Source organism: Grammomys surdaster, unplaced genomic scaffold, assembly GCF_004785775.1.
Source record: "Grammomys surdaster isolate TR1022 unplaced genomic scaffold, NIH_TR_1.0 126086, whole genome shotgun sequence".
NCBI classification, from domain to species: Eukaryota; Metazoa; Chordata; class Mammalia; order Rodentia; family Muridae; genus Grammomys; species Grammomys surdaster.
This window is the reverse complement of record NW_021620894.1, coordinates 2,209,936-2,232,573: the sequence shown is the minus strand read 5'-3', so window position 1 is coordinate 2,232,573 and position 22,638 is coordinate 2,209,936. Positions and strand designations below refer to the sequence as shown.

Genomic DNA, 22,638 nt, shown 5'->3' with positions numbered 1-22,638 from the left:
GAAAAGGAAGGTTGAGGAAATAGTGAAGAGCACAAGGAAGAAAAGATTCGAACACCTCTAAGGCTTCAGAAGCATCCAATAATCATGCTTCCGAAGAAGATGTGCTTTTCTCCTCAGTCATTTTTTACAGGTCACGAATTTTAGAGAAAGTGGGAGAATATAGGAGGAAATGTCATGTAGACAATGAAGGCTGGAAATGATGCAAAAAGAATATAGTCTTGTATGTAATTCTTAAAAAGGTATATTTAAAATAAAAAACAGAATAGAAAAAAAACTAAGGGCCATCTACTGTTTCCAGTCTTATCAACGTATACCTTCGGGTCCTAGCTGCAGCACTTAAAGACAAGAAAGAAATAAAAGAAAAAGAAAAGTTTTAAAATATGTTTTTTTACAGATGATATAATATTATATGCAAAAGATTCTAAAGACTTCACCAGAAAGATTCTAGAATTGGTGAAAAATCTTACCGCAGAATTTCAAGCCCTTTCCCTATAATAATATCAGACAAATGGGAAACAAAATTATGGAAAGAATTCCACTCATTACAACCTAAAAAAAAAAATCAAACAATAATTTCCGCCAAGGATATAAACCCAGCCAAGGAAGTACAAGTTCTCTGTAGTGAAATATTAAAATTTATGAGAAAAGAAATCAAAGAAGGCATTAAAAGTTGAAAGAAGCCCTCGATCATAATCTTCTTTAAATGAGCATTTACATAAAACATTTACATATGCAATGCAGTACCAAGCCTGTTGACACTTTCCACAGAATTAGTAAACAGTCTTCAAATTTATAGGAAATTACAAAGGATCCCAGATAGCTATAGCAATCCTGAATGGAACAAAAAAATACTAAAGAGAATATTGTGCCTGATTTAAAGCTACACCACAGACTTACAGAAAAAGGAAAGCTTTTGTCATATATGTGGTTTATCAAATTTCAATCAAGCTTTTGTGAGAAACTCGACTTCTATAATGTTTTATATTGTTTTTTGATTTCTAATAGATATTCTTATCAGATTCTGAATTTTCTATGAATGCATTCATATTTATAATATCCATTCATATGTAAGAATGATTTTCCTGTTTGTTTTCTGACATTATACTTTTAAAATTCATTTACCTTTCTGATTGCCCTACCTAAAATTCAAGAACAGAGCTAAAGTGATGAGATACACAGTTTTTCTATCCATTACTGTAAGTGTAAAGTCTTTTCTTATGGATACTGTTTCAATTTTAACACACACACACAAACGTACACACACACACTCATACATAATTTTTTTTGCTACATTGAAGAAAATATTACGAACAAGATAGGAGATGTTCTTGAAACACAAGTCACATGCTGTGAGGGCCTGGACAAAATCAATAATCACTCAAAGGATAAGTAAAAGATATATAAATCACTATGTGATGGTCTTTCCAAGATTCTTCTTTTCTAGGATTGCTAATTCTTTGAAAAAAGAATGGAAATCCAGAGATCCAGTTGCCCTTATTCCTCATCTTCCTATCAGTCTACCATTGTTAGAATAATGGGATAACCTTGCATGGTTATTTCAGCTCTATTAAATCCTTTTTTAAAAAAATAATGTTTAATTTATATGACTTCTATTTACTGCATATACTACATACTAAAGTATATAAACTATACTGAATAGGTACAATTTATATCTCACTTGTATAATTTGTTAGTTTATATAATTAAATTTTTGGCCATTTGAGTGAAAGCCAAGAATCCTAATTACCTAATCATACCAGGGCTGTAAATCTGCAATACTGTGTTTTCCATATGCTGCTGCTTGCCAATTGCTCCTTTACTGGAACATGACATCTCTCTCGCTGCTTCCAGCAGCCACCTTCACCTCTGTCCCTCCAGCAGTCAGCCAGTGCCCTGATGGTGAGAGTGAAGTTGCTGGACTCATTGGAGACCATCCCTGCAGCCTACAACCTCCGCAGCTGCTGCATGCCTCTGTACCCAGCTTCTGGGAACAGCTTACTTTCACCGAAGCTTTCCTGATAGGTTTTTGCCTTTTTGAAACTCCACTTCTCTCTCCGTGCTAAGTTGAAATCTTATCTCCATCTTTTTCTAGGTTGCTAAATTTACTGTATCTTCCTCATATTAGTTTTATGAGTTTCTTTGTCTATATTTTCTGTACCAGTCTTGCTAGTACGAGTAAGACTGATTTTAGGAAGGTTAAAAAAAAATATGTGAAAAACAGGCATAGGAAGGTTGCTTTTTGAACACCAGCCTGCTACATGTATATGTCTCATAGCCTAAAATACTACCTAGAGGAAGGAAAAAATTGACCCAAACTGTACAGGAATTTTCTCCCCTAGCTGAACATTTTTTTTAAAACATTTTTTTTAAATCTTTGCCATTTTTCCTTTTTTTTAAAGTTATTTTATTTGTTTAAATTCCAGTCATTGCCCCTGCCTCAATCCTCCTTCCTCGGTTGATTCCTCCTTCCTTCTATATATATGTGTGTGTGTGTGTGTGTGTGTGTGTGTGTGTGTGTGTGTATGCATATATGTATATATGTGCCATATCTGACATGGATATATATATTATTTATACATTTATACGTATTATTTCTTTTCCTTTCTTATAACTTTACACTTTTTTTTTATTAATCAGCGAGCATACTGAGTATCTTTTATTCTCCTTTTCCAATAAACTTATTGTTGTTCTTGAAAACAGGAAGGAGTGAACACATCTTTCTCCTCTTGGAATGTAACCAGCTTACTTAGTAAGTATCAGTAACTCTGGGTAGCATCTGCCTTAATTGTTACCCCAGTTCCCGCCTCTCATTCTAATCTCCTCTTATTGGTTTTGTTGGGCACTTCTTGTGCATAATTTAAAATATCTAAATTATTATAAATTGGGTGGAAAAATCTGCCCTTATTAAATTCTGGCATAAAATTTCCCAAGTAAAATGATTTTGTGACTCTATCATAGAACCTAAGCACATTTGGAAGACGCCAGTGAGAGTTACAAAGTTCATATTTTTAGTTGTCTTTAATTCTATCTTTTGAGAAAAATACCTTTTAGGAAATTTCATCAGTCTATATCTTATGTTTTTCAGATACATTTTAGTACTTGTAACATGGTTTCATTAAATGTATACTTTAGGAAGAACTAGGAATCCTCTCATGGACTACGTTACACGTCTCGTAACCACTGGGGAATGTTTATTAATTCCGGTTGTTGATTTCTCCGGTGATAGAACTTGAGTGATGAGACTCTAGAGGGAGATAACTCACACTATTCTTTTAATAGCCAATTTCTTGCTATTGGTGCCCAGAGTATAAACTGTTTACACGAACCAACCTTTGTAGAACTACTAATGACTGTGAGAACTGGGTTTGAGGAATAGATCCTTATATGTTTCAGTGTAATCTGCCATTCACATGCTCCAGGCAGTTTTCTCTTCTAGTGTAAGGAGGAGATAAGCGCTCAACACTGAGCTGTCAGTGAAGAAGGAAAGGTATGTTCAGGTATAGGTCCTTACAGCGTAAAATCCTAGACTCCCCTGGTCTATTGTACATGCCATTGTTAATACACATGTGTGACGTTTTATCTCTCAAAACCCATTTTCATTTCCAGTTCCTCACATCCTTTTCAAGATAGCATTTATATTATTTTTTTAATTGGTGTTTTTTATAATTTAAAATTGTTTTAGAGTTTTTATACATGAATAGTATGTATTTATATTATTCAAACATTTCCTCTCTTTGCTACAACTTCTCCTGACTTTCTCACAACTACTCTCAAATCAGTAACATTTAAAATTTTAATTATGTACATACACATATATTATATATGTGTATAAATACTATATACTATATACTATGTATACTATATATGTATACTATTTACATAGGTACACACATACCAGAGGATGTGTTCAGTCAGTATTACTCGTATTTGTGTGTCTTTAGCACTAACCAGTTTTGATTGAATAGTTGTCATGATTTGAATGATAATTGATAATAGCTGACATAGACTCATATATATTGAATATTCAGATTCAATTAATGAACTGTTTAAAAGGATTCACAGATGTTAACTTTTTGGGAGGAATATAGCCTTGGAAGTGGTGTGAGTTGACAAACTGTTTAGGAAGCATTTGTACCTTCTTAAAAGAAGTGAGACCTTGTTAAAATTTGTTACTGAAGATGGGCTTTTAATTTTCAAAAGTCTGTAAGAGGCCTGGTTTTTTCTCTTTGCCTCCTGTTTGCAGATGCAAACAGTAACATCTACTGCACCAGCAACTTGCTTACCTTCATGCCTGCCTGCTTTTGTACTCCCACTATCATTAACAGGGACTAACATCTCGAACGCTAATCAAACCACAAACTAAATGCTTGTTTTGTAATTGATTTGAAAATGAGGTTTCTTCACAGCAATAGAACAGAAAATTGTAGCTCTTTATCTATGGGTGTGGGCTTGTGAGATTTCCCCTATTACCTTGTTTCAAGTCAACTGAAATCAGTTAAAATACAACAAAATAGTTTTACTTCCACAGTAGCCATAAGCATTCTCCTAATCTCTAAAATCACAACAAAAAAATCTCTTGTTTGTACACTAATTTAAACTCAGATACTGTGATTATTTTAGTCTTTTTTGAAGTAACTTCTTACTTTAAGTTGTTCAGTAAATTTTAATTCATATATTCAAGGCATAGGGTTAACTGCTACAAATATAATTTTATATGGAAGTAAATGTGATTTGAGGTATATGTGTAGTTAAGTATTTGTTGACTGTAAAAAAAAGAAACATAAAAGAAACATAAAATATACTTCATCTTCCACATATAAATTATGGCTTCCAGTTTAGTGTTTTTATGGGATTCCTAAATGTAGGAATGAGTGAGCCTGTGAGCCTTGTTTCTTTTTAAAGAAAAGGTTCCTTTCCTTCTTATTATCTTGTCCAAATTTGGTGTTATAATTTTTGCTTTCTCTTACTATATTTTTTGTTATATTTATAAAAATTAATGATTGGTGAATACATAGGCAGTAGGGTAAATTCTAACAACTGAACTGTCGCTTATTCTTGCTGGAAAAGGAAAAATCAGTTTTCTCACACAACGACACTGGATATATCAGTCACTTTATGAGAGGGCTCATGCTTTTATATTCAGGGTTAGTTGACAGACATATAGTTCACTTCATATTTGTGTGTGTGTGTGTGTGTGTGTGTGCGTGTGTGTAGTGTGTTTGTATGTCTGCTTATTGGTTTAAAATTTGGTAGTTTTATTTGGAGGGATGTGATTTGATTTAAATTTCTGGGTTTGTGGAGGTTTATAATTGTACTGGGTTTTGTTTGTTCATTGAGAAAAATGTAAACTTGGTAGGTGCGGAAGAGGAACAGATTGGGAAAAACTTGAGGGAGTGGAAGACTATGAATATTTATATTGAAATTGAAATTTATTTAAGGAAGTGTTATTTTTTATGATTCTCTAAAATACCTTTGTTGATACCATCACCTGAGTTAGGATAAGCATCATAATGGTGTAGTCCTTCAGGACCTTTATAAATAACATATTTATTGCTGTGCCTTGTGTGCCTACATATGATCTTTTAGACTGTACAATTCTAAAGAACAGATAATTTGTATTTTTTTATTCCTCTATCTTTAAACTCACAAGAAACTATATACCTGACAGTTGAAATTTGTTTTTAATATAGGTTCATTTGAACATCCTAACAGTATCTACTTGAATCATTATCAGCATGTGAGTATTTAATACTTTATGTAATAAAAGTCAAAGCAATTTGTTAGTTTGTATCATCCAAAGTATTGATATAATGTTGTTTTCAAAACAGAATTAAATATGCAAAACTAAGATACAAGTGTTGCAATGTACACATTAATATTGGATATTACTTGAATTAGTATAATTATGAGCTACTGTTTTTTATTTTTACTTTCAATTTGTAACTATATCTTATAAAAATGATGTATGAAAACATGTTACTTTAGTTATCTCATTCATATTTTCTATTAATAAATAGTACACACAAAAGTATGATGATATATTACATAAGATTCATATATTACATCAGATTTTATCTGAACATTTTCAAGAAGATGTTCTGTGTAGTATGCTGAAAGTTTAAAATAAGACATTGTATAATTCAAAACCATTTGTTAGTTTTGAATCATTGCTAAATATGAATTCTAGCATATTTTTACTAAAAATATCAGACAAGCAAGAGACACTAATTGTTATAAGGAAACTTGGAGAAATGATCAATACATCAGTTAATGGCCATGGTAAGATGAACATTTACAAAGTTCATACTAATGAAATAATTTATTTCAAATATGTTTTGTTCTTTGCATCCCAATTTGCTGGTAGAAAAGATGAAACAATTCTTCATCATTAAACATTTCAGATTTTTGCTTATGATGCATGCATCTAACAAAGTGAGCCTCAGACAAATGATACAAAATCACAATATATGGTATATGATTCTCAGCTTTTAGAGTAGAAATATACTCAAAAGACGCATTAAAATAAACGTAAGATCTTGTTTGAATGTAGGTATTTAGGAAAATAAGCATTTTGGTATTGCTATGTAAGCACTGCTTCAAATGAGCATGAATTAACTTCGTCAACCTGTATTCATTGTGAACCCTTTCCTTATGATTTAGAATTGGTTCAAAATGGGGACATCTATCGTCTGTGGGACACAGGCAACTACAACTCCTGGGTCAAATTAAAACAAGGATAAAGCAATAACTCCAGAAGTTCTCACTTGGCTTCAGTGCCTATTTTTTTTTTAAAACGTGCTCAGCTGTCCTATGATTTCTGTTTCCTTACATTACTTAGATATGCTGTTAATTGCATATAAAATTTTCTTTAGCCAATTCAGAATTTTAAATATGTTTTATTATATTGATGTACTAGCAGATGTTAAATGTGCTTGGGTTTTAACCTACTGACTTTTAGGTTCAATTTTTGTGTCCATTTCCATAGAAAAATATCTAGAATTGACATGAAGAGGTAGACAATTCTCTTGTTCATTATTTTAAGGCAAAATCTTCAATTCTTTCCAGATTAACTACAATTATGCCTATGGTCCTCTTGTATATAAAGCTTTTAATTTATCCTGAAATAAAACACCTACAAAAATGATGCTATAAATAAGTCATGAGAAGTTCTTAAAACACTCAATTCAAGGTGCTAGAATGATTCATCCATGGTAGCATGTGGGTACCAATAAAATTAGGTCTTATGACAAAAGTCACAAATACGTGAGTAAGTGTATGATTATTTCTTTGCATGTCTCCTTTCTCTAGAACTAAAAAATCTCTGAATGCTCAGAAAAAAAGAATGGTAGGTGATTAGAGATTGGAATTCTGTTTTATGATCTATTGAATAATAGAATGAATATTTCAAAATTTAATTTTGTATACAAATTTTTCACAGAATTTCCAGAAGACAATGGATGAAATCAATCATACCTCAGTGACTGAGTTCATCCTCACTGGGTTAACAGAGAATCCAGAGCTCCAATTGCCTCTATTTCTCATCTTCCTAGCAGTCTATTTGGTTACAGTTGTTGGAAATCTGGGCATGATCATTTTGATCCTGTTAAGTCCTCATCTGCACACACCCATGTATTATTTACTCAGCAGCCTATCTTTTATTGACTGCTGTCAGTCCACTGTCATTACTCCCAAAATGCTGTTGAACTTTGTGACAGAGACAAATATCATCCGGTACCCAGAATGCATAGCTCAGTTCTACTTCTTCTGTGCTTTTGCTGTTTCTGAATGTCACATGCTGGCTGCAATGGCATATGACCGCTATGTGGCTATATCTAACCCTTTGCTTTACAATGTAACGATGTCCTATCAAGTCTGTTCATTGATGGTAGCTGTGGTGTATGGTATTGGCTTACTCAGTGCCACAGCTCACACAGTCTTCCTACTAAGAGTGCTCTTCTGTAAGTCTGATATAATAAACCACTACTTCTGTGATCTTTTCCCGTTACTGAAGCTCTCTTGCTCCAGTACTTATATTAACGAAGTACTAGCACTCTCCTTCAGTGCATTGAATATTATTGTGCCAGCCATGACCATCCTTAGCTCTTACATCTTCATCATTGTCAGCATCCTTCACATTCAATCCACTGGAGGTAGAGTCAAGGCCTTTCATACCTGCAGCTCCCACATCATGGCTGTTGCAATATTTTATGGTTCTACAGCATTCATGTATCTACAGCCGTCTTCAGTCAGCTCCATGGACCAAGGGAAAGTAGCATCAGTGTTTTATACCATTGTTGTACCTATGTTGAATCCTCTGATCTACAGCCTGAGAAATAAAGATGTCAAAGTTTCCCTTAAAAAGCTACTACAAAAGATCAATTTCCTCAAAACAAAAAAATAAGTTTCCTTGGCAATAGAGTAAAACATATAACTTTGCAATTTGGGGGTAGGATTTAACCTACAAGCAGCCATTAATAACTCTATGTGTGACTGTTGTTGGTACATTTTTATTTGGAAGAAATGTACCAAAGATAGAATTGGATTCTTAGTCTCATACTCATGAAGAATTTCTACTCCCTGGTATACCCAGTGTTTATACAGAGGCAGTAAATTACATCACCTCCTGAAAATTCTTCAAAGTATGTGGTTGTTACATTTACACATACACACATAGCTCTGCTTATGCAGGTCTCACTACATCAAATTGGGAATAAATACTTTTATTCAATATACTTTGGGTTTCTCCATGTTTTTAGATGGTCTTCTAGTTTAATAAGCAAAGGTTTCTAAAAGTATTTTCTTTCTTGTGTAAGGTAAGCATTTGAATATACAATGTGTAACTCTAGATTTAAGAGCATATAGAACTCTACTAGTAGCTTTTCCCCTTCCTGCGATGCTAGGTCATCTCAGGCAAGCCCAGTTGCCCTGAGAATCATGATGTTTCCCAGCCCTCCATTGACCAGCCACCCCACTGACTCCTCCCCACTACCTCACCACATGGCGCCCTTGCCACAATGCCCCTAAGGGCACATCTAGTTTTTGGGAGACATGCATCACCCCCTGAGTTTGATTGTCCTGTCCAAGGAGACCCAACAGAAGCATGCCACACAAGGAAAATCAACTTGATCAGGGAAGAGATAAAGAAAGAAATTAAAGACTTTCTGGAATTTAATGAAAATGAAGGCACAGCATACCCAAACTTATGAGACACAATGAAAGCAGTGCTAAGACAAAAAGTCATACCACTGAGTGCCCTCATAAAGAAGCTGGAGATATCCTACACTAGCAACTTAAGAGAACATCTGATAGCTCTAGAACAAAAAGTGGCAAACATACCCAAGAAGAGTGGATGGCAGGAAATAATCAAACTCAAGGCAGAAATCAACCAATTAGAAACAAAGAGAATTATACAGAAAAAAAAATCAGCAAAATTAAGAGCTAGTTCTTAGAGAAAACCAACAGGATAGATAAACCCTTAGGCACACTAACTAGAGGGCACCAAGGCTTTATCTAAGTTAACAAAATCAGAAATGAAAATGGGGACATCAATGAGACGGGAGGGCTTGGCCCTGTGGAGGCTTGTTGCCTCAGTGAAGGGGGATGCTAGAGGCATGAGGCTAGAGTTGGTAGGTGGGTGAGGGATCACTGTCTTAGAGGCAATAAATAGGGGGGTGGATTGGGTGGGGAAGGGAAACTGGAAGGGGAGACAACATTTGAAATGTAAATAAAGAAAATAATTCACAAAAGAAAAAATTCTCAACAAGAAAAAATAGAAACCCTTCTAAAATGCATACACTATACACAGAGGCCTGTAACTTTAGTAATGAGTGTTTAAAATATTTACATGTCAGGGTTTGATGAAGCAGGACATTCTGTCAGCGTCTACTTTCCGTCCATACACCCATAGAAAACGAGAGTAAAAATAACTTAGCATTTCACTCTTCAACTTTCTAACTGAGAAAAACTAACTGAAGAGCAAGAATTGGGCTTTCCCAAAGGGGTACAAAAACAAACTGGCATCAAATTCCTTGCAGAGAAGGATTCACCTTCATGTATGTGTCATGTTTCTCTAGTGAAGGAACATGTTCTTACTTGTGACTGACATGGTTTTGACAGTTACTAGGCAGGCTACTGTGAGCTAATGCTGTATTCAAAATTGAAGTCAATGATATATGAACTATGTGTTGTGGGTTGTCTTGGTTACTGTTTGTATTCTGATGTTAATTCTGCGTCCTCAAGAGGGGCTGCCTAGACAAGATGTAGATTCCTGTGTACTCAGGTAATTTCATGTGAACCTTCTCCCCATTCTAACTGGTCAAATCAGGACAAGAGCCTGTGATTGCAGTGGAAGGGAAAGATGGGGCTGAAGGTTTTAGAGGGTGGTTGAAGGATAAAGGATGACAGAGAAGAAGGAAAGAGAAAGAAAAGATGTAAGGGAGATAGAGTAGACCCACATGGCCTGGAGAAGCCACAAGTACCAAGAGATCACATAAATAGGGAATAGATTAGTATAGTGGTAGATCTACCCAATCTCGAGCACAGCTTATAAATATTATAATTAAACTATGTGTTTTTTGCACAGGCTTATTGGGGTTGGAGATTTACTACAACAATTATGTGCACACAAAAAGCACTACCTTCATCCATTAGAATTGAAAAACCAGTTATGTCTTTTAAAACTACTGAAATCTGACAAGAATGTTGAATGCCAAAGAGAATGCAAGATCCCAAGATAGAAATAAATTCCCAGAGATGCTTACCTATATTTTATGCTTCCTATATTTTACAATAAAAAAATCTAAAGTTTTATAATTAGTCAAGGGTAATATCTTTTACAAGGCTCATAATTTCTGTTACAAAATCCTCACATCTTAAAATTTAGAAGGTCATACTACAGCAATCTGGAAAATTACCTTTGTGTAACAAATTCAAGATTTATGCTGATCATAAATGAATATTTAATAAATTACATAGCATATATCTATATAAACTAATTATTTTATAAGTATATGATATAAGTATCCCAAAGAAGTTGTCTAGGTTTCCAGGACCAAGATTGATTACCAATCAAATAAGTGGGCCCTAAGTTCAACTAGATAGCTAAGGGTGACCAGAAATATACAAATGGCAAGTATTGCACCTGTTGGACAACATGGTGTGCTGGCTACTGTGGTTCATGGGTGTTGCAGCTTAGTAGGACTGTTTAAGTTCTTCTTTCCCTAACATGTTGCAGAGTATTTTCTGTCACTATGGAAGCTGCATTGCAGGAAGGAGGCTTTCAGGTTTGATCCAGATCGTCTGAGTCATATGTCCAATGTGTGTAGTAACTTTAGGAATAAGGTCTCAAATTAAAAGACTGAGGTGCACCAAGTGCTACATTGTCAGTCTGGATTATCTTAGGAGCCACTTGGACATCCTGACTAACCATTCAAATAGTTTCCTATGTCGAAGACTTGGGGATTTATAGATTATATATAAATATTTAATTATATATTAGTACATCATTGTATTATGTAATACAAGTAAAGTATTATATAATATTTTATAGTACATCACAATATTCCAATATGTTATTGTATTTTAAATCTTGTCATACCCACAGAGAGGAATAGCTACAATCACTGACAAATAACAAATAAAGACCATCATAGAAAATGATGACTGGATGCAATGCATACCTCAATGGATAATGGGGATCTCACTATCACTCAGTACATGTAGACGTATATATCTACACCACAGCTCCTACATCTGTGACACAGGAGAATAACAAGAGATGAAATAGAAAATTTCTACGAGCTAGAGTATCAAGACCTGTATCATGAAACAATTTCTCCTAGAAATGATGTCATAAAGGAGACCAGAACAGTAGCTTCTTCATCATCAGTTTCCTCTTCACTTAGTCAACTACTGGCAGATTCAAAGACTCCAAGTGGCAGAGCTCTAACGGCTTGTATCTATATGCTTACATTTATGCTCAGTTTGATTTACCACGAATATGTCTTGGTTGTTTTGGATTTTTGCTTTTGTTTTTGTCCTTATTGTCATTTTAATCTTTGTGGGGATTGTTTTGTTTTGTTTTTGCAGCTGGTATATTTTATACATCACCCATTTTAAACCCTCATGTCCTGAACAACTGAAGCAAGCTTTTTACTTTTCAAGGATTCAAAACCCTCTCCTGGTCTCTTCATGAACTAAGAGTGAATGTGGGTCATATGTTTACAAGTAAAAAATATATTCACACACACACACACACACACACACACACACACACACATATATATATATTCTCTGTAGACAAACACAGCCATTATGTTCCCCTGTCTCTGGGGAAAAAAGCATTTAGATTATTAAGTGATCCCATGTTAAGTTTACATCATTCTCCAATGATAATTTCATGGTTATTCAAATACATAAAATTTAGATGGGGTTGACAAATAGGAGATGTATGCCTTGAAACAAACCTTCTTGGATCTGAGGCAGGAAGATGGTGTTCTGGCAAGACTAGTCAACATAATTAGATAAAGTAGAAAAGTGTTCTCAATAAGGTATAGAAATCAAAGATTTTTATATAGTAAAACAAAAAAGCAAACATTTTGTTCAATGGAACTACTGGCTTATTTTAAATTCTCTAGTCCTAATATAAATAACGTATACTGGTCATGGTATTCTTAGCTTCTCAAATCTGTTCATCATAGGAATAACAATGGCTAGACACTTGTAAGAAAGTGACTATGTACAAATCTTTGCCTGTAATCTACAAGTTTTTGATGATAAAATATTTCATAAGTTTTTCTTTTGTTACTATGGTTACATACATATATATGTAAAATAGAGAAACGAAATTTTGAGTTTGTTTTTTTTTTTCCTGTGTATGTGGTTTCAGGGCTGACCATTTTGTATTGATAACCAATTAAGAGGCTCATGCATAAGACAGGCTAATTCTTCCTCTCCCAGAATTCATTAGTTGTCTATAGCTATTTGTCTAGAGATGGTACTCTATAAGATATCCCCCATTCTAATATGTCTATTGATTTTGACATTGTACTGGCTTTCTTCATGATATTGTTGCTAGGATTTGTTTCACACCTGACTTCATGGTCCTCTAGTTCTTACAACTATTCTGCACTTTCTTCTTTTATGCTTCTTGAGCCATAGATACAGGTGTTATAGAAAATTTTAATCCTGACCCAGGGTTTCTATGCCATATTTGACCATTTAGTTCCTGGATAAAAGACACAAACAGCCTTTCTATTTACAATAAGTCTTAAACAGCACAAAAGCTTGGCAGTTCCACCACATTTTTGGTTTATTTCCTGAATTTGAGAGTAGGACAGGATCATAGAAGTAGTTGTAGTGATGGGACTTGGGATGAGCTATAGGGAAAGAAAATGGGGTTATGATTCATGAAGTAATTATATCTTAGTTAAAATGAATTAAAATTAGAAAAAAATTAAAATTATTTTCAATAAAAATATGCATAAATTGGGAAGGTAAATAAATGTTGTAGGGGCACCAGAAAATAGAGGTGGATTTAACAATATTATATGAATGTATAAAATTGTCAAACAATGAAAATAAATTCTATGGAAAAAAAGAGAGACCATTAATTTAAGAGACAGCAGGGGGCTGGTTAGGAGAGATTGATTAAGGAACACGAAGGAATAAATGAACTAATAACATTATAACTTTAAAAAATAAAAATAATTATTATTAAAAAGGGAAAAATTAGGCTACTGGGAAATCACATAGGCAACTAATTCAATTCTCATGAGTCTGCTTCCTGAGAATCAGAAATCCTTGGAGAGTACTATTTTATGTTTTGATAGCTGAGACTTATAAATTCAGGAAAAAACTTCCGACCATAAGAGGAATCACTCAAACGAGAATGAAACATGAATATATATGCTACTTTAGGGATGCTGACCTCTGATTAAAAGTTGTCCTAGCTGCTGAAGATTGTAGGATGCGGATACCTGTGATTTCTAATTTCAGCATTTGTGATTTTGCAAGTGGCAAGTGAAATTTGGTGCTAAGACTTTCAGAAAGAAAGGTGAGTATTCATCTGAAACTTAAAGAGCTTAAGTCTAGAAGAATCACTTTTCTAGTCAGGGAAATATTTCTCAATACTTGCAGTTATTTATTCAATTATTCACAAAATTTTTTTAAAGTTCATAAACTCTCCAACCACTTTCCCAGTTTCTTAAGGTTCTGTTGGTTACTATGAATTGAGGAATGTTTTCTTAATGACTTTAAGTGAATTTAACAACAAAATATTTTTTAGACAGCAAAGAATGATACTGATTATACATTTGTAATTGCTTTAAAAAATGAGAGACAATTTGATAATTGTGATTTCTGGTTTTATAATGTCTTATGTCTGTCAGTTACAAGCACAAAATTGTATAGTAAAGAAAAGGTATTATTCAACTCTGTTTTAATTAACAGATGAAAATTATATAAGTTTAACTGCATAAAAATTCTGAACCTGTGTTCTCAGCCACAATGACAATAATTCTGATCATAAAGAACAGTCAAAAGACACAACAGAGAGTTTTAATGGCAATGCTCATTGAGTTCCTCTTCTGCAATGACCTCTAAATTACAGCTTCACTTAAATGGCTGTGTTCAAAGTCTACAAGAAAAGGTGACAGATAGACTCTCCAATATTTTTAACTTGTGCCTATGAGTATTAAGGACCAAATTTTGCTTAACATGCAAAAATGATCTTTAAGGTTCTACAGTGATTAATAAATATAAAAATCCTGTTTTAAATTATATATATAATTTTTAATTAGATTGGGAAGCCATTCAAAGCTGCATCCTACTCAGACTTCCTTCGAGTTTTGTAGCTTCATTTTACAGCATTATTATGAATGTTTGCTTGTCTTCTGTAATTATTTTTTAAATTTTGTGCATTTTTTTATTTCATGTTTATGGGTCTGTTGCCTTCATGTATGTACATGAACTGTGTTCATGACTGATCAGAGGCTAGAATAGGGCTGGAGATCCCCTTCCACACCACAGTGGATTTGGAAAGTTTGTCATCTGGTTAAGACACAAGCACCAAGCTGACAACAGGAATTCAAGCCACAGGATTAGTGTGATGTTAAGAAAGAAACAACCTGTCCAATTGTCCTCTGACCTCAGTGGGAGCATTGCTGTGTAAACACACACAAGCATCATTAAGATTTAAAAATGTACATTATCTATCAGTTGTGTCTGTTGAACACATAGATTATGAGTGACTCAAGGTTGTCATGAATAAATCTGCCATGCACATTTTGGTACAGATATCTCTACAGTAGATTGCTGATATTTTTCCTGGGTAAAACTTATGGTATTGACTGTTTATTTGTAGTGTGAATATATCTTTAAATTTAGAGTAAATTATAAGTTATTTTCTAAAGTAGGGAACCAGATTCACACTGCACAGAATGTATGTGTGATGTCTGACTACTCCTTGCCAACAACTGCCACTGTCACAATATTTTTTTAATTTTTTGAGACAGGGGACAGGGTTTCTCTGTGTAGGCCTGGCTGTCCTGGAACTCACTTTGTAGACCAGGGTGGCCACAAACTCAGAAATCCACCTACCTCTGCCTCCCAGGTGTTGGGATTAAAGGTGTGCACCACCAATGCCCAGCCACTGTCACAACTTAAACCCATTGTAACAGAGGTGTCTGAAGGCTGTCTCTTTTGAATTTGAATGTAGATCATTGATAATAATCTTCTCTATGGGCTAGTCACAAATCAACTACATGTATATATTTTTGGTAAGCTGACTAGTTGGTTTAACTTTTTAAAACATTTATATCTTATTACATTTTAGAATATGTGTTTTGATCATACCTTCAGTTGGTAATTTTATTTTCCTTTGCAAAAAATTCTCAATGTTAACAGATAGTTTTGTCTTTCTTTAGTCTTATTGGTAAATGGGTTTGTGAATTTTCTTTATAAGGAAACAAACTGTTTTTAGACATCAAGTAATTTGTTGAGTATTTTCTTTCAGGTCTTTAAACCTCATATTTTGTCCTTTGCCTACATTTTAGATTCTACAAGCTTTCTTCAGACTTATTTTCTTGTGTTTGTAATAAAATTTAGATTTAAAATGTTTTATGCTTTTAATAACATACTTATTTTAACACACTTAGAAATTTGCTTTCATAGACACAGTTACTACAATACTTAGTGTTTAACATAAAAGTTCATAGTACTAAAGAATCTATGTTTCCTCAGTTTATGTTTCTTCTTTGTATACCATGATAATTCACAAATAGTTAATTTTATATTGATAACTTGTTTAAAATTTGGTAGAATATTAGTAACAGCCTCACTCACGAATTACTTGTTTTCTTCTTGATTTATCAAAGCTAGACGTTTTGTGAAGAGTTTAACAATTACTTATTTTATACAGTTATTAAGTCAAGATAAAACCAATAACAACAACCAAAAGCATAACACTGTTAAATGACTGAGTGGGAGTAAAAAAGCAGATACTTTGACTTCATGTCTAGTCAGTTAAATATGATTGAGTCTGATATTCTCAAGAATCAGGCCCAGAGCAATGGATGGGCTAATTGTAGATTAATCTCTTCAGACTATTGCATGATTGCTGTTACATGTGTTTTTTAATTTTAATAATATTTAATGTCAAACATTTTGTCTGGAACATGGCACTACTATTGCATTCTGGAACTCACAGCAAATATGGTTGCCTACTAGGCTTACACAAGAGTGGCTCAGACAACAGTCAGTTCTGGGCAGGGAGCTGACCCTACTGAAGCTCTCTGTCCCTCAGTGTGAGCTAATGTCTACTGAAAGTATCTGAGAGATAAATAGATATTGACTTGAATTTGTAAGCTCACTGGTGAACTTTCCACACTCCAGTGGATAGTTCAGAACCATGGTCATACACATGGCTTTGGTTAAACTTATTGGATAGCTCAACAGAAGGAAACAGAAACACAAAAATGCAAAAATATTATATAGAGGATGGAAGTAGTTATAGGGATGAAAGGTAAAAATTAGCGGGAGCATGTTTTTGCATGTATGAAAATGAAAAGTTGGAATTTTAGTTAATAAACAGAGTCTAATAACTTTATGTAAAACACTCCTTTGAAAAACTTATATGAAAATGAAATGTCTGTAAAGAAAAGCTCTGCTCATGGCTAAGGGATTTTGGGACATTTAAGCTATTGCTTTCAGGAAGAGTTTACTTTCAGATCGTCAGTCGCTTTTACTCATTGACAACAACTCTTATGTACTTAGATTTCCAAGTCCAAACATAGCTTTCTTTTTTATTTTAATTTAAAAATGTTTGATTTTTTTTTTTACAAGAGTTCTATGTTTATAACATTTCCACCGACCTCGCTTCCTTCCAAGTCTTCCCCTGCCTGAAGTCCCTTTCATTGTTCGTGACACATGTATGTATGTATGTTTGTGTGTTTATGTACACAATGTACACATACACTCATGCACGTATACATGCATACATATATACATGTCCTGGTAAGTCCATTTAGCATTGCTTATATGCATTTGGGGCTGAACAGTGGAATCATAAAACATATTTGAGAGCTTAACCCTGTAGAAGACTGATTCTCTCTATCTCATCAGCCATGAATTGCCTATAACTATTGATCTAGGGAAAAAGCCTTTTGAGATTTTCCCCATCCTGTTGGGATGTCTACTTGTCTTGTCATTGTGCTGATCTTGTTTAGGCAAACACAAGTTGATATTTTATGGGTGTAGCTTCCCTACCATTATACATGATAGTCCCTCATCACAGATTTCCTGGTCCTCTGCTTCTTATAATCATTGCAACCCTATTTTGTTATGTACCCTGAGCGTCAGATGTAGTAGGCATGTTATAGATGTATCAATTGGGGCTTTAAAACTCAGTGATTTGGCTTTTGACCAATGGCACATTTTAGTAATAGTCTCCAACTGCTACAAAAAGAGGCTTGTTTGGTGAGATTAGATAGTTAATCCTACCTGCAGATGCAAGAATAGGTATTTCAAATATATTTAGAAATTATACTGGTTTAAAAAAGTGACAGTAGTAGATTCTCCTCTGAGGTCTATGATTTCATGAGGAAGAAGTAAGTTAAGTTTATACTACCAGGCCTAGTATTGAGCAGGTCTTAAGTCGAATTAGATAGTAATTAGTTACCACCATGATTTTAGCACCATTTTACACTCTTGAGGACATTTTGCCACACTTTCAACTGTTAAAGGTCATGGGATCTGTAGTTTTGGATCTATTAATTACTTTTCTCCCTTGACAGATTCCTTATCACTTTATTATGAGATTTATTTCTCACAGGAGACAAGCAAGCTTCAAGTCAATAAATTGCTGTGTAGCTCCTTAAATGGTCAAAGTACATGTAATTGAAATGGTATAAAAGCATAAAGGAGGAGGGGGAATGGGATGGAGGTTCTATGGAGGGGAAATAGGAAAAGCAGATGACATCTGTATTATAAATAATTAAAATATCCAATAAAAAATTTTAAAAAACAAAAAATGATCAAAGTGCTCACAGGCAGTATTTTATATACCATGCATTATGAATTATATTTTAAAAACAATGTCAATTACATATTAAATTAAGAAAAAGTATATACATGCAGGACTCTTCTTCAATTAAAATAATAACAAATTCATTGTTTCATATATCTTTCTCTCGTCTCTGAACAGACATTTGAACAGAGGATATGGCAGCAGGAAACTATTGCATGATTCCTGAGTTTATTCTGACTGGCCTCTCAAAGAAACCAGAACTCCAGATGCCTCTATTTTTCCTCTTCCTAGGAATCTATGTGGTCACAGTAGTGGGAAATTTGGGCATGATCACACTGATTAGGCTCAGTTCTCACCTGCACACACCAATGTACTATTTCCTCAGTAGTTTGTCCTTCATTGATCTCTGCCATTCCACGGTCATTACCCCCAAAATGCTGGTGAACTTTGTGACAGAGAAGAACATCATCTCCTACACTGGATGCATGATTCAGCTCTACTTCTTCCTCATTTTTGCAATTGCAGAGTGTCATATGTTAGCTGCCATGGCATATGATCGGTATGTTGCCATCTGTAACCCCTTGCTTTACAATGTAACCATGTCCTACCAGATTTACGTTTCCTTGATCTCTGGAGTCTATATTATTGGTGTGATTTGTGCATCAGCTCACACAGGCTTCATGATCAAAATACAATTTTGTAACTTAGATGTGATCAACCACTATTTCTGTGATCTTCTTCCCCTGCTGGAGCTTGCTCACTCTAGTACTTATGTTAATGAATTGTTAATTTTATGCTTTGGTACATTTAACATTGTTTTTCCAACCTTGACTATTCTTACCTCTTACATCTTCATCATTGGCACCATCCTACACATTCGTTCTACTGAAGGCAGATCCAAAGCCTTCAGTACCTGCAGCTCCCACATTTTGGCTGTTGCTGTCTTCTTTGGGTCTGCTGCATTTATGTACCTGCAGCCGTCGTCAGTCAGCTCCATGGACCAAGGGAAAGTGTCTTCTGTGTTTTATACCATTGTTGTGCCCATGTTGAACCCTTTGATCTACAGTCTGAGGAATAAGGATGTCAGTATTGCCCTGAAGAAAATACTAGAAAGAAAATCGTTCATGTAAACTGAAGTAATGAGATTTATTTATTAGAATATATGCTGGGAGCCAGCCCCGGCTTGCTGGGAGGAGAAGGTGATCTTCTTTCTTCTCCTCCAGTCGGTTCTTCTTGAGGCAGCCTAGGGGGATGGGAATAGGAAGAGCCTCGGCGGGGGTCAGATGTGGTCTTACAAGATTTGCGGTAAAGCCTTGGCCTTTATGAGATATTTAGGGTTGCTGTATAATAAAATCTTACTTGTCTACGTTACTAAAGTTTACTTACGAAGCTACTGTAGCTGACATGCTGTTTGATCCTCTGAGGCCAGAAACTGCAGTTTCTGGGTACACTTAGCACCTCAGCCCAGGGACAGCAGAGAATTAGGCAAATATCTTAGTACTCTGTCTACAGGTGCTGCCAGGCTCTAACTTAGGTCTGTTGGTTTGAGGTCGCAGGACGAAAAGACACTTAGAGAAGTTATAGTTTATTACTAAGTGTAAAAAGTTTTCTGTGAAAGCTATCTAAGAGACAAAGTGTGGAAAGGAAAAAAATTCTAAGAAAAAATTCCAAGGGGAGAGATTCTAAGTAGGGAAGAAAGAAGAAGGAAGAGAGAGGAGAGAGAGAGAGAGAGAGAAAGAGAGAGAGAGAGAGAGAGAGAGAGAGAGAGAGAGAGAGAGAGAGAGAGAGAGAAAGTGAGCTGCTAACGAATGTCCCTTTGTCTTATACATCATTCAGAGTACCTGATCACATGTTACATAGTTCATCACAAGTTCACACCAAAATTCAAATCACAAATTGAAATAGAAGTTTACAACAGAGAATGTTTACATGCATATCCATTAGGAGTAATTATCTGACTAAACATCCATCACCTCTCTAGCTTCACAGGTTCACCGAAGGTTTAAAACTATAACTAAGAAATTAGTGAAGTTTTGTATAGATAAACCCAGGCAATATTTTCTCTTCTGTCCTAGCACCTATAATAAATTGTGAGTTCCCTTTTAGTGTCCTTTGGTTAATTGTTTTACAACCACCTTGGAATGTGCTCTGAGCAGGAGAGAGTCTGGTTGCTGTCTAAGGGCTGTTAACTGATGACACTTGGGAGACTGGCAGAGTTCTCATAGCAGTTTTGACTATCAGAAAGGGACGTGATACCAGTCCCCCTATAAAAAGAGCTAAATAATCATTGATATAATTTTAGGAATTCTTATAGGATCATCATTAAAACTTAAGAAGTCATCTATTTGTCTATATAGCATCACTACAGGACAGTACATCTTCGTGGGTCTGCAGAGATCTGCTCCAAAGGGGAGTGCTATTGCTTAGTGATTGTTACATATGTTTAATAGTAATAATAATAGGAGAGGCATATTAATAGCAGGATCTTTCCTAAAATATGTCCGCCACAGCCTTACTGAATGGTGCACTGCTGTTGCAGATTATATAATAATCCGAGGCAAGCATTTCAGGATGATCAATTGCTAATTATTAGCTTGTCCCATTATGGCTCCTGACAAATATAGTCATCAACTGATACATTATTTGAATTTCTATTATTCAATTTAATTCATTTAATATTTTAATCATTCATTCATTTTCATTTTATCTAGTATCTATAACCATCCATTCCTATTTCTTCTAAAAATTACCACATATTCACCATAGAGTCAAAAGTAAATAAATGAAGATTTAATCAACATATTTGCCTTATTCTGTCAATCACATCAACTTTATATCAGTTTGACTATACTGTTGGTTAAAAAAATACACTCTTTATAATTTTTGATGTTAAGGTTGTATTTCTAAAAGTTGTGCTAATCCTGTCTGTCTTTATGAAAAAGCATGATATCTAGAACTCTGAACTTTGTGACTTTTAGTTTGAAAACTACCTGGAAAAGTCTGCTTTCTAGCCTATTATTCAGTGAATGTTAATTACCTTCCTTCTTTAGTGTATTACTTTAGATTCCTGATTGCCATTTTATGATACAAAAAACTATATGTGTTGACTTTGTGCCTGATCTAGTATCCTTGTAGTTATCCATTGTTGATTTAGTTTATGCTTCCATATTTTGCCAAATTGATTGAAACTAACATATTCAAGCAGAATTTTATGTTCTTATGAATTATTTTTTGCACAGGTCCTAGAATTGTGCCTAAAAGTTATTAAATCTATAATATTTTTCTCATTCCTCCTATGAAATATTTAAAGAAAGTCTGACATATGTGCTATCTATGTCTAACAATGGTTTGCTATCATTCCAAGGAACTGTATCTATTTTGAATTTAAATTTTATTGAGCATATTTTGTAAATCAGATTTCTTTTAAGATTCATTTGCATGCATGCTTAAAGGATATGTTGAATACTACTGAGATTCTGATCTATTTTACATAAGGGTGTGAAAGTTTTCAACTTAAGTAGACTTTCTATGGCAATCAAGTTCAAGTGAGATAATGTGTGAGTAACTGATTTCTTAGTTCATTAAATGTTGTTCATAGAGAAATCTTTGAAGTAATGCTTAGTTTTTCTTGATGTTAACACTTGTAGAAAGTTAAAGATAATTAAATTTGAAAATTTCTGGTTCAACAATGAAAATCTATGCAATAGTGTTAGAACAAAAACAAGTCCCTTGTTCTATTGAAAATATCCATAACATGAGTAGAACATAATTCCACATATGATGACATCAGTAAAATTGAGGTATATAATCAGTTTATACATGTGGTTGATATATATGTATGTAAATTTGAATTTATTTCTATAAATATTACATGCTCAATAAACTCATAAGTCAGGAAAGATGCTTCATTTCTGTTTGCTTGTTTGTTTGTTTATTATTTTTGGTAGGACTGGCTTAAATCTTTGATTATTCTCCAATTAGAATATTCACAAACTTTTTGATCTTTCATATCGAGGTTTGTTCTGGACGTTAGAGGAACAGTAGAATAATAACAAAAGTGGTTACATCTCTATAGAACTGTTCCCTGGAGGCCTTAAAATTATGGCATTTGTCAA

The 22,638-nt window shown here is 34.2% G+C and overlaps 2 protein-coding genes across 2 annotated transcripts; both read left to right on the top strand.

Annotated features, from left to right (window-relative positions):
* Positions 1-7,453: 7,453 nt before the first annotated feature.
* On the top strand, positions 7,454-8,401 carry LOC114611109 (olfactory receptor 150-like). The gene has a single exon (XM_028755759.1). It carries the CDS (start codon positions 7,454-7,456, stop codon positions 8,399-8,401), a length of 948 nt encoding a protein of 315 aa, XP_028611592.1.
* A 10,316-nt stretch (positions 8,402-18,717) lies between these two features.
* LOC114611127 (olfactory receptor 8G1-like) lies at positions 18,718-19,653 on the top strand. The gene has a single exon (XM_028755776.1). The coding sequence runs from the start codon at positions 18,718-18,720 to the stop codon at positions 19,651-19,653; it is 936 nt and encodes a 311-aa protein (XP_028611609.1).
* Positions 19,654-22,638: the final 2,985 nt, after the last annotated feature.